At 25.7% G+C, this 18,653-nt stretch overlaps 1 protein-coding gene across 1 annotated transcript in view; it reads left to right on the forward strand.

Moving 5' to 3' along the window:
* LOC129614595 (probable serine/threonine-protein kinase DDB_G0282963) overlaps window positions 1–18,653 on the forward strand; it is an 86,265-nt gene that overhangs the window by 51,121 nt on the left and 16,491 nt on the right. Inside the window, exons 2-3 of the mRNA XM_055529299.1 lie at window positions 12,649–12,992; window positions 13,169–13,373. Of these exons, the coding sequence (XP_055385274.1) occupies window positions 12,649–12,992; window positions 13,169–13,373 (549 nt within the window). The remainder of the gene's footprint in view (window positions 1–12,648; window positions 12,993–13,168; window positions 13,374–18,653) is intronic.

Raw genomic sequence — 18,653 nt, forward strand, 5'->3', positions numbered from 1 at the left:
AAAATAAGGGAAAATTCAAAAATCGATTAATTAAGATTTGATATTTCAGTTGAAACATTTCTGTTTCAAATATTAAATGTTTAGTATTGAAATGAATTAAAGGATGTTATCCTAATTATCATAGAAAAATAACAGATTCTTTAAACATAAATTCCGTACCAATAAAAAATATAATTATTATTCTTCACTCACACAATAAGCTTTTGAATTCGAGCATTATAGTAACGACTCTTTCAATTTTTTGTTTTGCCTCCTCCTAACTATATGCAATTTTTGCATATATTTTTTAAAAGCAGTGTTATTACTTGTTAAAGGAAAAAGGGGGACCACAACTTGGCCCTGGGGCCGTGGTCTTCTATACGGATGGATCCAAAACCAATGAAGGGGTGGGCGTGGGTGTGTACGGAGAAGACGTAAGCATATCAAGGGCCCTCGGACGCTGCCCATCGATATTTCAGGCTGAGACATATGCCATAGAGTTGTGTGCTCTAGAATGTATCAGAAGGAACTAAGAAGGAGCAGGATTTTTATTATGTCGTACAGTAGGGCTGTTCTCGGGGCCCTCTTGTCTGATGTAGTGGGATCGAGGCTGCTGAAGGAATGCATTGACGTCCTTGGCGTCCTAGCATTCCTAGACGAGGTGGACGGGAACGAGATGATCTTGCCAGGGAGGGACCAGCGGCTCCCTTCATTGGGCCGGAGCCATGCTTTGGGGTGTCCAAGACAACGGTCTTGCGTATCCTCAGTGAATGGGAGAAGCGGGCCAGAGTTGAACACTGGGACAGCTGCCTGAGCCTGGAGCACTTGCTGTGTGAGTGCGAGACGGTTGCTCGCTTGCGGCTGAGGTGCTTCGGGGGGCTTTGTGACAACGGGAAGGATCTCGCAGCTTGATGTGGTTGCCATTCTGCGGTTTATCAGGGGCCTAGGAATAGGGCTAATGTAATGGGATAGGAATCACAAAAGATCCTATGGGTCGACGTGAGTGAGGTCTAAGGGGCCTCGGTCCCCGTGGAGGAAAAAAAAAGGAAAATGTGCTTTTTTACAAACCATTGGCTTGAGCTAATATTTAACAATATTTTAACTCGTACGAACGTATGTTCGAAGTTTTTTCTTATAATATTATTCAACATTGCATACTTTTAGGATGAGATTTCTGCAAATTGAAATTTTGTGAATTTTGCGAATTTTTGATAATATAAGAAGGAAAACGTTTTAACAAAAAAAAAAATTTGTCAAAAGCGGTCAGTGCATTTTAGTCATTTACTTTCTCCGTTCTTGAAATCAAAAAAAAATTTTTGATAGTTTCGATACAGTGAGTTCTCTAAAAATGTAATTATTATGATGTTAAATGATTAAACATAAAATTTTCTTTCTAATTTGCGTTTCAGAGAAATTTAGGATTAGAATTCCAATTACTTATACACAATGATAACGAAAACTAGGTTCAGTGTTATAAATTTTTAATAATTTGTGTTATCAATAACAAAACACCACAAACATTTTATATCTTAAGTAAAAAAACAAAAATTTTTTTTTCTTTTGATTAATTAAAAAAGGTTAAAACTTGTTAACAACCTTAAATTCATTATCAATTTTAATTCCTCAAATGTTAAAATCATTACATAATCTAAATTAATTTGAAAATATCTTATATCTTACAATTTGAAGAGTTAAAAGATACACAATAATTTATTAGAGTTGTAAGTAATTTCATTAAATTGTTATCATTACAATTGTACTTCATTTAAGTTTCGTAATTTTGTATTTTATCTAGATGTATGTATGTATGTAAGTATTATCTTAATGTCAAAATGTCAATGAAAAATGGAATATTTAAATTGCCTCCATTATTCTTTTTCCTCTTTTTTATTTTTAAATGAAAATGAAAATATTAATTCATGCATAAGCGTTAGGTACTTAGTTATTTTACCATAACCAATTTTATATAATATAGGAGTAATATTAATATTATGATATTATTATATATTTGTTATATAATATGTACTTAATTAAAAGTATAAATACTTCATCAAGATGTTTGTTGTCAAGGACATGAATTAATTAATTTGTATGATACGTACTTTTCTTCTAAATGATATACCCACTATTATAGTCCTTAAGAAAATGGGAAAAAAACAGATGAAAATATATAAAAATAAAAGGAAAATTTACACATGCCTACAATTCAAATATTTTCTTCTATGTTTCTTTTATATTTCATTTTATTTTATTTTTTTATTCATTTGAATTGTTCATTATTATTATTTGTACGGATTTCATGTCATATTTTCCTGTACTTCCTTTTGTTTTTCCTGATTTAATACATGTACATTTATATTAGAATTATATATAATTGAGTATAGCTATATATAACAATGTAGGTAAATAACCAAAAAAATCAGAAAAAAAATGAAATATTTATGCATGGATAAGACATTTTTTTTGCATATGTGAGTGTATATGGTGTTATATATACCCCAAAAAAAAATATGTATATTCAAAATGATAAAAGACTCTCCTAAACTAATAAATTATTCTTATGTTCTTAAAATGAAAATTAGCTGTCTATATAATATATATATATATACATATTATGTAAATAGCATTGTGTATATATAGAGATATATAATAATAATCGTTTACATACATTTATACAAATTTGCACTCTCAATCATTATGAAAAGTGTATTTAAGCATACACACTGTAAAAAAATTGCTGTAATAAATAAAGTAATTTGCACTGAATTTATTGTAGAATATTCACGATTACAGAATAAATTTTACTAAATTTCGGAAGTAATGTCAAAGTTTAGATTGTTAAAAGGAAAATTTTGTGTAAAATCCGAAAAAAAATTATTACAATAAATGTAAAATCAATCGATATGGCAGTGCAATGTAAACCTTTCGTTATATATGTTAGTATTCGTTCACAAACATCACTCCTTCTGAACTCGCTCTAAAATAAAATTATAAAATATTTTTCTATATAAGTAATTTATTTACTCAAATTATTGTGCACAATCACAGTTCTATCATCCAATTACAATTATTATTGAAAATAAGTAATATTCTACAGTTATTGTTATAATTTTAAGAAATAATTTTGTAAAGTGTAACCAAATTAATAACACTCTTTGATGGAATTTAGTCTCTGACAATAATAATTTCTGAATATAATTATTATTCATACATATACAAATTTTATTTTTCAACTTTAATAACAAATTTTATATATGGAAATTGCTTAAAATGTTAATAATATTTTTTACATATGAAGATGACTGAATCTCATATAAATTACAAAAAATAATCGAGTAGCACTTTAGTATAATTAAATGAAAATTCTAGTGTGTTATATCAACCACATTATTTAGTATTATGCTTATTAAAACTATAATCCTTTAACTTATGTCTTTTATGAAATTGTGATAATATTTTTTTCAAAATTTTGTTATACAAGTATTTGACATTAAGTTTCAAATTAATTGTATATAACTTTGAATTTTTTCTTATCTGCGCAAGTCTAGTGTACTACAGCTAGATTTAGGTTTTTGTATTAAGCATTGAAAAAGCTTTGAAGTCATTCTTGTCACGGCCTTGTTATTTTTATTGGTATATAGCTCATTAATGTTTAGATTCTTGGTGCAACAGAATTTTTCCAAATTTTTTTATTAACTGATTAAAAAGAATTAAAAGGCGGTTGTTGAAATAGCTCCTAGATTTTGTATATTCAATTTATATAGTATATTCAATTTTAGAATTCTTTTCAAATTTTCTAACTTTGATTTCAAAATTCAAATACAATAGGCCCTTTTAATATATTCAATGTGTTATACAGAAAATCAACATTTACCTATGAACACAATATATGTAGATCTGTGTTTGTTCTCTACCGTATATGTATGCATGTGTGCAAAATACTTACAATAGCATAATAAAGAGAAGAAAAACAGACACTCAAAAATTAAAATATTAAGAGGAGAAATGAAAACGTACGTAAAAATTATGATTAATATTATGACCGCAATAATGATTGTATATATGTATGTCGGTAAAGGAAACTTCCATGTTTTTCCCTAAAAATATAAAAACCATTTTTTTTTTGTTCTTCTCTTTTGAAACCATCATAAAATAAAGAAAATTCTTCAAATATAAATTTTCATCTCTAATTCATATTTAATTCTAATAAATTATTCTTTGTTTTTTTCTATTATATTGTTCTTCTGCTTTACGCACATAATATGATTGTATGTATATAGAATTTTATTAATATACACTCTTTTATGTACACATTAGTATACGGTATGTTAAATGCGGGAATGTAATAACGATGAAAAGATTTTTGTGAAAATGGAAAAAAAAAAATTTTTTTAATGAATAGTAAAACAAAATGTTGGAAAATTTAAAATTTTTGAGGAAAATTTAATGATATAGCGTACATTAATTTTAATTATTACATGAACTTCATTTTCTTTTGCTGGTTTCATAATTTTAGTGAAGTATTTTATTAGGTAACCATATTATATATTTAAGTACATTTAGTATTTAGAATGAAATATTAAAGAATTTTTTGCTCTTTCTCTAGAAAAGTAGAAATTAGAATTATAAAAAAACTGAATCTCGAACTGGAAGTTTAAATTTTCTCACATTTTATTTTAGAAATTTAAGTCAGAAACTGCAAAGAATGATTATTTTATTATTACATATCATTGCATAAATTTAGGAGAAAAATTGAACAAATAATAATGGGTATATGCAACATTGTTATTTAGTCTCTGGTTGCTTATAAACTAAACATACAATTTTCCAGATTCTCCAGTTGGAAAATATAAGAAACTTCCAAAAGATTTTAGCACATATTAATAAATTACAAAAAAATTACATTCTCAGAAGTTTTATAGAAACGACTTGTAACGGAGTAGAGTCCTATAAAAGAATACCAGAAATAGTATACGATATTGATATTAGACCTTCTATAATTTAAGATATACTTACAGAATTTCTATCTACCTATATATAAGCGAACATTGCAATATTAATTATTTAAAAAAAATTTATGGAAAATTTTATTTGAAATTAGCAAAAAATTTTACAGATGGGGCAAATATACAAGACATACATTTGAGATATTTAAAAATCTGTTATATATATATATTATATTTATTTATAATAATATCATTAAGTAATATCCTCGAATTAATGGCCAACATATTAATTATAAATATTTTCATTTTAAATTATTACATAAATTTCAACTGTATACAATTTATTTATATGAGAAATTGAGTCCATCATATTTAAGACTTCATTTTTTGTTATACAAAATCATAAAATATGAACAAATATAAAAATGCTTATTATTTTTAATTTAATTGGGTTTTTATATAGGCAACCACATCAATATTTTGATAAATTTCATTACATAATCATTATTATAAAAATTTATTCAATTTATACTTACTTTTGAAAAAAAAATATTCAATACTTTGCTATAATAAATCTTAATTTATTACCCAAAACTTATACATATACGATTACGATTACAAAAATACATCATAAATTTTTTTGTTTTTTTTAAATACTTTAAACCAAATATGGTATACCCAATATGTTGTTACCATTTTCAGTTATACAAGAAACCTAATGACGTGAAACTTTATAACAACATCAATTTCTCTCGTAGCCTTATTATCGAATGAAAAAAGTACCTATTCAAAATTTTTTGTCTTATTATACTTAATGTTTAATATTAAATAAATTATTGTATGAATATTTTTGGGATTTTTCTCTTCAAAACTAAATCATGAAGAAGAAGAAAATTAATAAAGTATAAGTAGTAGATTTTGAAATTTATGGTGCCTTCCCTTATTTAACTTTAAATATTTTTGATTATCTTTGTAAAAAATGAGAAAAAAATTATTACCACTCCCCTGCAATCTTCCCTCACAAAACTCACGCTCCCAGTTTATCTATTTACGTTTAGATTCGTTTTTTATTTACATTTTTACTTTTGATAAAAAATTAGAAATAGAGAAAGAAAAAAAAAAATCCACAAAATTTACAAATTTTATCTTTTCCAATTTTTTTTTTTTATTTGCCTTCTATTTCATACTAGATGAATGTGAAATCGTAAAATTGTAGTAAATAAGCTGTGCATATTATATACCGATGGAATATTTATTATGTATAGAGTTTATATCTTATATAATAAGGAGATAACAAAATAAATATGAAAAAGGAAAAAACATAGCCAAAAAAAAATTTAACTGACAAGTAAAAATCACCACAAAATGTACAACATAACCTAAAATACCGCGAAATTTTTGATTTCGCAGATAGATTTATTACCTTCCAACATCTTTTCTTTTGATTTTGTGATATTGCGTTAAGTATTTTGTATTTATCTGGAAGAGTAGATAAAAATTATTTGGACGGAATTAGAGCTGTTGAAAAATATAAGTTTAACTCAAACAAAACCAAAGGAGCGAGCTGTCATTGTCCAATTTAAAATAACAACTGAGATAATTTTAATTTTACAAAAACTAATTTGTAATTAATTATTTTTTATTGGCAGATTTTTTTTAAGTGAGAATTAAGTGTTAAAGCATGACAATTTAACCATAGGAGCCATTTGTCACGAAATTCATTTCTAGTTAACGAAGAACTAACAATTTTTTTTTGTCTTCTCAAAATTGCGTCAATTAAAATGTTATATTCATTATTACATTAATAGTTCCTTAATAATTACGTTATTAATAACAAAATTGTTATAGGGATTAATTATATAAAGGTGCTCTCTTTCAATTTTACCAAATTATTTCGCCATTTTGACTTTTCTTTGAATCTGTTGTCTTGTTTAATAGGATCATTAGGACCATCAAAAATTAATTTAAGACCAACTTAATTTTAATCTAAATTATTAATTGATTTAGAGCAATAATGTAGTAATCATGTATTTAATATCATTTCTCTGATAATAGTATAAACGATATTAGATATATCGCCTTAAACATTCCGGAAATTTAACGAAACTATTTAAACAAAAGAAAGAATCAAAATTTTCTCATCCCTGTTAATTTATTTTTTTCAATGAAATGAGAAATTTTAATGTAAAAGGAAACCAAAAATATGAACATATTTCATATTTCATAATAGTTTTATCGTAGAATATAATATTAAGAAAGAAGCGAGAAAAAAACTCCTTCTTTTTTATTGTTATAGTTTTTCTAGGATCAAAAAGAAAATTAAATTTTTTTTTTCATTTTATTGTCTTTTAGAAAGATTTAAAAGAAAATCCTAGTACAATAAAATTTACGATATAAAGATGAAAAAAAAAAAATACAAAGCACTAAAAATATCATTGAGAAAAACACTATACACGCCGCGAACACACAAAGTAACGCACATGCAATATTTTTATATGAAATGTCATTACTTTGATTCTGAGTGTGTTTTTTTTTTTATTTTCATTCTTTTTCTTTATTTTCGGTATTTTTTTTGTTAAGATGCCAAAAATTATTTTATAAATCCTATTATGATTTTGATTACCTTTATTTTGCTTTGTTCACCGTGTTATTAAAATTAGGCGTGTATATAAACATTTACTTTAGTATATTCCTAAAATATAAAAGCGAAAATAATAATAACAAGAAAATGGAAGAAAAAAAGAAATAAATAAAAAAAAAATCCTTTGTTATACTTTAATTCGTCCTTTTTATTATTGCATTACAGATAAAAAAAAAAAAAAAAACTTCTGTCTTATTTCCCCATTTTTCATTTATTTTTTTTTTCTTATTTTCATTCTTTTATTTTCATTTTGTTCTTGATCCAAACACCACATGGAATGTGTTTGTATTAAAAATATTTTCTTTTATTTTTCTCTTATGTTTTCTTTTATTGATGCTTCAAGGGGATAACATTTTATCATTATTCATTTTCTTTTAGAAGTATAAGTGTGTGTGAGTGGTATGTTAAAAATTATGTGTAAAACGAGTAATATTGGATGGTGTGTTTGTTGTGTGTGGGAGTGAAAGTGTTGTATTTTTCTTGTAGGTTAACAGCCACGTATTTTGAACTAAAGATTTTGTGAATTAAAGTTTTGTGGTAAAAAATGTTTATTTAAATTTGTTAAAAACTAAAGAGAAGTACGTGAGTTTTTTTTTCATTTTTTAATAATTTTTTTTTTTAATTTTTCCATTAATGAAAGAATGAAAATTATCTTTTATTAATTTCAGATTGAAATATTGAATTTCAAATTTCTAATAGTAATTTTGAATTCTTGCGATTTTCTTAAAATATAAAGGTATCCTATATAATTAATATAAAGACGAAAATTAACGAAAATTTGTTTCTCCTATACATAACCCTATAGATATACACAATTCGGAAAAACAAGGAAGGATTTGTTTCTAATTGCCGGAAATACTTTGATTGTACTGTACTTTAATTAATAATTTTCAGCAGTGAAAATCCATTAAAGGTCTCATTAATTCGGTGAATTATTATTAGTGTTTAATCTTGTAATTTTATTACAGAATTCCTTTCCATATACAAAGAACTGCGATATAACAAACTTTTAACTGACGAGTTGGTTGTAAATTTAACATCTTCCTCTATTTCTTTGATTTACTTCCTTATATCTTTTTCTCACACTTTCAAATTCTTTAACCTCTATACCTTCGTACTGTTTTCTGCTCTCTTATTCAGTGTTAATTTTTTTATCGTTCGTAAAACACTCACGGGGAAATTTGTGAAGTTAGTGGTGTAAAATTAATATCAGCTCGACGAATTTTCTAGAAATTTCAACTCATACTTTAAGGCTATAGAGTGTTATAAGACACCTTAAAAAGGGCAGATACATAATATGTACTTCATATATGCAGTACGAAATGTATACCTAGCACATCATATTCAATAGTTAATAATTTTACCGTTTAATAATCTTTTGCAATTTTACATTTACAATGTTTAACACATTCCTATATTTGACACGTCAATATTTTATAAAAGTCGTCGATTTTGTTATGATATAATATTTTTGACATAAACACCAATTACAGACCATACTTCTAGACTAAATCCCTTAATAAATTTGTATTTTATTATTCAATATGTTAAACTTATTATATGATTCTGATCAAATATGGAACCTGTCAATTTTCTTTATATTGATTTTTTATTGCATTCTTTTCTTTATTCAAAAACTTTATTTTCATTCATTCCGATTTTTGTTCCCGTCTCTTGCTTATGAAATTGAACAAAATAAATTTCATTGCTTAGCTCAAAGATACAATACGTTATACATGTACTTCTAAATGTGTATATGGTAGTGTGTTTATGTTTGTTCCAAATAAATAATTCGATGTTAGACAAAGAAAAAATGATAAGGAAAATTAATTTTTATATTTTTTTCTTCTTTTTTTTTGTATTTTTTCAATATATTGTTAATTTTCAATTCTTTTGTGCGTCTTCTTGAACGATCTAACATGCCTACATTTACATACATACTCGTATGTGCATATATACAAGTTATATACAAAAGATACAATTATATACAAAGTAAATTAATTTTACCGAACATTTTATGGTTATGTGATTAGCTAAAGTGACAGTTTAATGGTTATTTTTGATCTATTTTATTTGGTCAAGAATAAACGGGGCCTGATAATATACAAAAAAATTGTCGTATACAAGAAAAACAATTTTCTTTCGATTTTCTTTTAATTTAATTTTCATTTATCGTAAATGTGTGTTGAGTCTATTTTATACTCATTTTCGTTTTTACCATATAAATAATTGCATCTTTTATCAAACCGGAAGACACAAAGAACAAATAAACAAGTAAAAACGTTTCAGTCGGTATAAACCGATTGAATTATACCCTGCATCTTTCGTTGTTGTATAGCAATTACTCAAACCTGTGAAACCATTTTATAGAGATTTCACGGATATGTCTGATTTATAACTCGACACACAACTGCCAGGTTTCATGAATCTGACTTTATTATTTTTCCAAATATTTAAAATAAGCTTTTAGACTTGTATGGGAGCTACTCGAACCTGTCAAGCAATTCCACCAAAACTTCAGAAATATATCTGACCTATAACTTGACATACAACTGTCAAGTTTCATGTATCTGACTATATTATTTTTCCAAATATTTAAAATAAGCTTCTGGAGTTGTATGGCAGGTACCCGAACCTGTCAGACAATTCCACTAAAACTTCAGAAATATATCTGACCTATAACTCGACATACAACTGTCAAGTTTCATGTATCTGACTATATTATTTTTCCAAATATTTAAAATAAGCTTCTGGAGTTGTATGGCAGGTACCCGAACCTGTCAGGCAATTCCTCTAAAACTTCAGAAATATATTTGACCTACAATTGGACACATGACTGCCAAATTTCATGAATCTGACTTTATTATTTTTCCGAATATAAAAAATTTGGTGTTGGAGTTGTATGGCAGCCACCCGAACCGGTGCAGCTATCCCATTATAATTTTTAGAGCATGTGTAGAATATAATTGGACAAATGTATACAAAATTTTATATTTATAGCTTTATTAGTTTTTGAAATATTTAAAATAAACTCTTTGAGTTGTATGGCAGCTACCCGAACCCGTTGTCCGAATTAGTCCAATAACAATAGGGCTCTTCCTTGGCGCAAAAGAGAAAACTTGTGAAAGTTTGGTGTCGATTGCATTATTCGTTTTTGAGTTATCGTGCGATCGGACGGACGGACGGACGGACAGACGGACATGTCTAAATCGACGCAGAATTTTATACTGAACAAGAATATATATATATGTCCATACCGCAGATGACTCCTTCAAGTAGTTACAAACTCCATACCAAAGTTAATATATCCTTCACGAAGTGCAGGGTATAAAAAGTTAAAGAGGGAAGAATAAGGAGCAAATTACGGTAATTTTATATTACAGGCCAATATCAAACACTATAGGTTTTTTGGTTTTTATAGTCGTTTATCGTAAACTAAAAAGTTATAAATTTAATCCTTTTTAAAAAAATAAATGGTGATGGTAAATTAGAAATTTTTTCTCATTTTGTTTTTTAGAGTTTTGTTTTTTTTTTCTTAAAAGGTTGAAAAATTTTTCATATATGACCTGTTTAATTTATTGAAAATTATAAATTAAATGAAAAATTAATTTGGATTCTTGAAAATTAAATGATAATATTGATAGCACTGTAGCATTTGTAAATTTTCTAAGATTCGTAAACTTCCTTTTATTTTCTAAAATACAATAATGTTTTTCTTTTTGAAATCCTAATCCTAAAAATAAGTAACCAATAATATCATATGTTGTGCTTTTTCGTACTTGTACTTTGAATTATGTACTCGTGCTCAAAACTTCATTCTGAAGTATAATTTCTGAAATTTTTTAAAAGGACACATAGTTAGGACAACCTAAGTAAATTAAGTTAATCAATAACGAAAAAGTTATGATTGCCTGCATTGTGTCATCAATAAGACTAGGAATAAGGAGATTTTTATCTGAAATTCTCCATCACTTTCATCGCATGTTTTTCAAAGGAAATTAAAAATGCATGAACAAAATTTATTTTTGTATTTCTTTAATTTTGTACTTATTATGGAAAAATATTAAAATATTACTGAAATGTTGAAAAACACAAAGGATTTTTATTAATTATGGTGATTTAATTATTAAATTTTAATTAAATTAAAAGTTAATAAAAACTTGTTCCTTAATAAGCTTCATATTTATATTTTTAAAATTTTGCTACCAACTCTTTTTTCTTTGCTAAACAAAAGTATGTATATTAAAAAAATTTCTAAATAAATTTTCCAGTTCCTCTATATAAAGTCAAATTGCAAAATTTTACTTTAATAGTATGTGTAGGATATTTATTTTAGTAATTCACAATGGAGTTATTAAATAAATTACTTATAAGGAAGAATGAAATTAATTCTAAAAATATTTTTTTAATTTTTCCTTTACAAGGTCATATCTAAATATATGAAATATGCATATTTGTAGGTGTGTGCGTATTATTTTCTGAAGGCTCATATCATGGAAGTTTAAAATTATTTAAGGACTATTTTATACCCTTATATTATTATTAAGTATGATGATTGTTTAATTGAATATAAACAGTAAGGATACGTAAAATGCTTTCTCTTCATCACATACATAATATTTGTACATTCTATATGTATTTCCTTAGTTTTTATGAAAAATATTGCAAAATTTTGCAATAACATAAATATAAGAATAAATATTGTTAAAGATGTCGTCAGTACGTAACCGGCCGCATTGTATATTATTTACTTTAGCGAAAGGGTTGCTTAATTTATGAAAATGCCTTTTAAACACTTCTTTCCTATTTTGAGGACGTTAGTAATTTTTTAGTATACATAACTAGAAAATTATAAATTTAGTTCTTAGTAGAGTTTCGCTTTGTGCCAGTTTGTTTCGGTATGAGAACTTAAATATTAAATTTCAGGGAATTCTATCGATTATTTCCGTAAGTATGGTAACAAATGTAAAATCGGCATCTAAACTACATAAATTTAAAGAAACTTGACAATTTCTGCACAATTGCGATAAATATTTTTAATGTTTATAACAAATTATATGAAATTTTAATTGTAAATTAAATTTTATTATATTTCAGATCGGGTGAGTACAGTTATAATCACGTGGATCGTGTTAGAATCGATCATAATTCAATTTATAATCGAAAAGGACCTGACAGAGGATCCGGTTGGCGTCAAAAATCAATATCACATCTTGATTTAGCAACAACATCATCAACAGTAACAAGAACATCATCAAAAAATCATTTACATCCGCAACATTATCATTTGAGACCAAGTCGTTCATTAGATTCATCAAATAATTTCGATTTTCATGAATATTATCATAAAATTGAACCAGAAAAAGATTATGATGATGAAGATGATGAAATTGAATATGAAAATAATTTAAATAATTCTTGTGATGGTAAGTAGAAGCGAGAAATAAAAAAATATATTTTTAATTTTGAGAATTTTCTACATTTTGTGTATTCATTAGAATTTCTTAATTCAATTTCATTTCCTAATATACAAATACATGTACATTAATAAAATAGATATATGAAAATTAGATTATATATAAAAATTCATTTTGAATTTCAGATGAAAATTTTACCTCACAAAATTCATTATATTTTAATAAATTTGATTTTGGCAATGAATCCTGCAGCTTGAGGCGTACTCGAAGTTTAGCTGTGATTCGTGAAGAAAATTTTAATGATTTACAAATAACATCATTGAATCCAAATTCAAGAAGATCCCAATTAATTCCAAGAGCAAAATTAGCTACTAAAAATTTTCGTGATAGGTAAGTTTTGAAAAAAGTTTTATAGATATTCTTGATGTGAGCAGCTATGTGTTGTATATATGCCAAGCCGAACATAAGTATGTATAACATGTACATATACATACATTATATATTTATTAGTATATGTTCTTATTTATATTTCACATTTTACGTAAGTACAATGTAAAAATATTTTTTTCTTTCTAAAATGTATTACAATGTCTTAATATTTCGAATGTATGCATGAATATTCAATAGTACCTTTCAGCAAAAAAAAAAATTCATTTTAACATTTTAAAGTATTTTCTTTTCCTTCGAATTGAATTATTCAATTATAAGAAATGAAGAAAAATTTTCCCTGTTAAAGTCAAATAGGAAAGAATTCGACTTTTTAAATTTGTATAAGTAAAGGAATAATTTTTGTATGGCACATTGAAATAAATTTAATTTCAAGAAAAAATTTATAATTCTTGTGCATCAATATTTCGTCGAAAAGTTTATAAAATACTTATGCATATATAAAGTTTATTTGAAGTGAAATAAATTGAAGATTCTGTAATAGAAAAAATCAATAGATTTCGTATGCCTAAGGAAATTTACAAAAACAAAAAAATTTATTTACGAAATAAAATACTAAGAAATTATTTTGACTTCTATTTAAACGAAGGTCGAAAATTTTTGGAAAAATAAAAACGATAAAAGGTATGACAGTGTTCGTCCAAACTCTGCCATTTCAACGCGATATAAATTGTTTCTAAGAGTTGCCTAATAGATTAATACAAATAGAGGTCTTGTGTACTATGAATATACATAGCTCATATTAAATTTAAACTATACTGTAGCGTAAATATTTTGGAGACATGTCCAAATTTTCTTTGAAATTATATAACTCGAAATTATAGGTACTCGAACTATTTTGCAAAAACTACACACATAATTTAAATAATATTGTAGCAATTATTATTAGAAACTATCTCTGAAAACTAAACGAACGTGACTCTAACTGTATCTAATTTAGCTGTAACAAAAATAATGAAAATAGCTAAGAATTCGATGATGAACAATGATGTATCATTATGATCAATTAATTTAAATAAAGAAATAATTATTTCGTGGATATAAGCCACAAGATATGATAAAAAATTGAATTCCATTAAGTTTATTTGGAGTAAGATTGACTAGTAGAGTCGTTGTCCAAGAATATCGCATTCCAAAAAATTTGTGGGGTCTTCTCAGGAAGCAGGTGAGGGGGCTATTCATCCATGATTCATCTGAAAAGAATGGGCAAGTTTGGAAGTGGTGTAAGTCGTCTGTGGAGTAAATTTAGAACAGAACGAGACAGCGGAGCATCAGCTTTACGAGTGTGAGGCTTTTGTTAAGGCTCAAGCACTACGGGGGGGGAGGGGGGGGGGGGTGGCAGCGGGCTTGTAACCCTTTAGGAGGTCTCACGTTTTTTGGTGGACGTAATACTGAGATTCGTCGGGGACTTAGGAATAGTGCTAACGTAACTGGATCGCGAATCACAAAATAAAATAACACACCATAAGAATCTATTGTATTACACGGAACAAACAGCCCTCTAGTCTCTATTATATGGGCACAAATTGTGCGGTCTACTTTATATTTGAAAAAGTATTGATATTTTCATTTCGATGAATAAATGCAAAACTATATACACACAACAACAAATAAATTCACTTAATGCGTTCAATTCTAATAATTTTTCGTTCGATATTATAAAAATGTGTTGGGAAAAAAAATTACACATTTTTTACCCACTCATTCATTTTAAAATCAGTATTTTATTTTTTTAAAATTAGAAATGTACGAGTATTGCATTCTATGACATAATCAAAAAACATTAGATGTTCTCTTTGCATTTTCTGATGTATTTTTAATTAATGTGGTGACAAAAACTGGCATAACAATAATTATTTATTCCTTCACAACATCTATATACATAATTATGGTTTTTAGTATTAAAAAGGTTTTTTTTTTCTATTTTCTATGAATACTAATTCAAAAATAATGGAAAGCAAAAATCAATTAAAAGGAAAATTTTCAATTTATTTGTTCAATGCACATTTCAAGGATTTATTAAACAAAAAAAAAAAAGAAAAAACAAATAAATAACAAAAAAAAAAAAAAAATTAGATTTTCTTTCAACTCATATAATAGTGATTAGTACACGCATTAATGAAGTGGGCAAAATGTTGTCAGAATAGTGCGCTTTTATGTTTTTAATAATAGAGAACATAATTAATAAATGGTTTTTTGGTACACTTATTTCTTATAATGCATTTTATAATTTTTTAAGTATTGAATTTAAAAAATTCGAATTTTATATTCAAGGTATGAACGTTGTATGAAAGCAGAATGAATTTGAATTAATATACTTACATATATATTACAGGTTATTCTGGATAAGGCAAATAAATTTAGAGATGATTCTTTGATAAATTTCTAGCCAAAAAACAAAAATTTTTACTTTGACTTGCTTTTTCTCAAAAACTATGACTCAAATCAAATTGATCGTAAGACTAGGAATAACGTGTAATCAATCGCCTGTGAAACTAGATCCCGATGGTTACTTTATGTCGCGTAATTTCGAAGTTTTAAGAATTTATTTATATACAGGAAAAATTTTCCAACAGGTTGTAGTTCGAAAACAGGTATATCTGCCCACCCCCTCAACCCTTACATTTTTGTACTGAAATTATTTGCCACCTTATGCGAAGTATCCTGTATATCCTCGATATTGTCATCGATATTTTTATTGGTTAAAAAATTATTCATTGAAATAATTATTTTTTTATACGAAAAAGGAATGAAACAAAATGAAGAACATTATAAATCCTGCGCTAGATTATTATCTATGGAGGTGATTTTATAAAAAATTACGTTGAGATAAAACAGAGTATATAAGGTTGTGAACAATACGACATCTTTAAATAATTTCAATATTTTCAAATCTAAATGAAAATGAAGTAGGTGTTAATTATTCAAACAAAATGTAGAAGCAGTAAATTAAGAAGAATAGTAATTAAAATTTTAATTACCTATAGTGAAAATTCATTATTTTTACTTATTAATTTGTGAAAAACCAATTTATAAAATAAATATAATTATTATTTAATGTTAGTATAATTCATACTATGAAATTTTTAATTAAAATATGACTAGCAATTAAAATTTACTTCTAGAACAATTCTGGGAATCCTCAATAATAATAATTATTTCAATTTCCTTGGGAGAACACACTAAACACAAGAACAAAATTCTAAAAAATCCTAATAATAATTCGAGACGATTTAATTCTATTTTTAAATTATAATATCTCATAGTGTCCCACTATTATATAAAATTATTTTAATATTTTTTTTTATTAACAGTACAAATTATAATAATATTAAGTAATTTGCAATATTATTTTACATCAAGTAATAATTTATTTTCAACTCAATAACAATTATTACAGAAATTTGAAATTATCACAAAGATTCGTACACAATTTCAGATAAGACACACACGCTAGACATACACAACATTTTAAAACATTTAATTTAAATTAATTGCAATGTTAAATTGCATGCTATGACACATAACCTTAAAAATACAAAAAATAAAATGATAAAATTTATTTTTTAGACCTTTAATTTAATTTTATTTTTCCTCATAGTTTCAATATAGTTATACGAGAACTTTTCAAGCGTAAAATTCTAAAAGATCTATACACAAATTACAGAACTCAATAGAGAATAATATTAAAGATAGATTTTGTATTTTAGATAGAAGATTTATAGAGGAAATCTATTTCAAAAGAAAATTATAAATATTTTGTATGCATAGATTTATATAAAATGATTATGAATTTTCGTTGATGGGATTATGGAAAAAAAAATAAGAAAAATTAAAATTAGTTCTTCCTCTTAATTTTAATAACATGAAAATAAACTTTAATGAATAAAGTAATTGAAAATATTATTAGAATGTATGTATGAATGTTGTTTTTTTGTATATGTTAACAACATTAATTTGAAGATAATCAAGGTTAAGATGATTTTTGTAATTTTTAATATTATCTATATACTTACATATAATATACGAAGATGAATCGAAAAGTTGTGAGTTTTTCAAATTTTTGTGGAATTGAAATTCGTTCAAAACAATTATATGCTCATAATACTTACTGCAGTTGCCATAAATTTATCATGTAAGTTAAGAATATGAATTCGAGTAACTTTGAATTTTCGCCAGACCGCAACTCCGCCAGAGTAAACACGTTGTTCCCTAATATTTCCCTTCTACTTTGGGGGAGGGCCCAATTAATATAAATGGCACTCAAAATTCGTATAAAATAGAAAAATTTTCAACTGTTTTTGGTTGCGAAAAGATTCTCGACAATTTTGCTACTGAGAAAATTATTTCCATAACTCCATTTAAAATATTCGAAAATTTTTGTAATACCAAAATTCACACCCCTACTTGTGTTTTATACGTATACCTAGTAAGACTGTTCTTATCTCGGGAGTATGCGACAATCTATATGATTACAGAAAAATGGGTAAATATTTAATGAAAATTTATAAGTATCAAATTGATTCAACAACCTTACTAAATATAATTTTATAAAATCATAGAATTGTTTGATTAGATATTGTATATAAATACCTACAATATTACGCAAAATTTATGTTACAAAATTATAATCGCTACTTCAATAGATTGAAATGAAAAAACAAAAAAAAAAAGATATTCGACGACTTCCTATGAGAACAAAATAAAATTATTTTGCACTTAAATTGCGCTTGTCAAATACTCATCATCGCATTAACATTCAAACATAAAATTAACAAAAAACTAACTGAGTTGCACAGCTCTAACTTTACGTACTCAAAAGTTCGTTTAGTTCTTATTTTCTTTCATTGTTAAAATTATAAATTACGAAATCGTGTTTAAATCATTTTTATTTTTCATGCATATTTTTTAAAAATCGACAATAAAAAAATTTTTTTTTTTATTCATAAATCGGTTTTCAGCGTTACCACATTAGATTTATTTTTTGTTTTAAAGTTTTAAAAATTCACATTGAATAAAAAAGCTTTCCCATTTACTTATTTTGAATTATAAAAAAAATATGAAATAATTTTATCCCTACCCTATTATTAAAACAAAAACGTACTTATGTACATATATTTTTAGTTATATATTTTTAAAAGTAACGATCATAAAAGTAACAACTATAACAAACGCAAATATTGCTTTATTATCTTTTTCTTATCAACATTGTTAAGGTTTCTT

This window comes from Condylostylus longicornis, unplaced genomic scaffold (genome assembly GCF_029603195.1).
Source record: "Condylostylus longicornis isolate FDR11 unplaced genomic scaffold, ASM2960319v2 ptg000113l, whole genome shotgun sequence".
In the NCBI taxonomy this organism is placed as follows: domain Eukaryota; kingdom Metazoa; phylum Arthropoda; class Insecta; order Diptera; family Dolichopodidae; genus Condylostylus; species Condylostylus longicornis.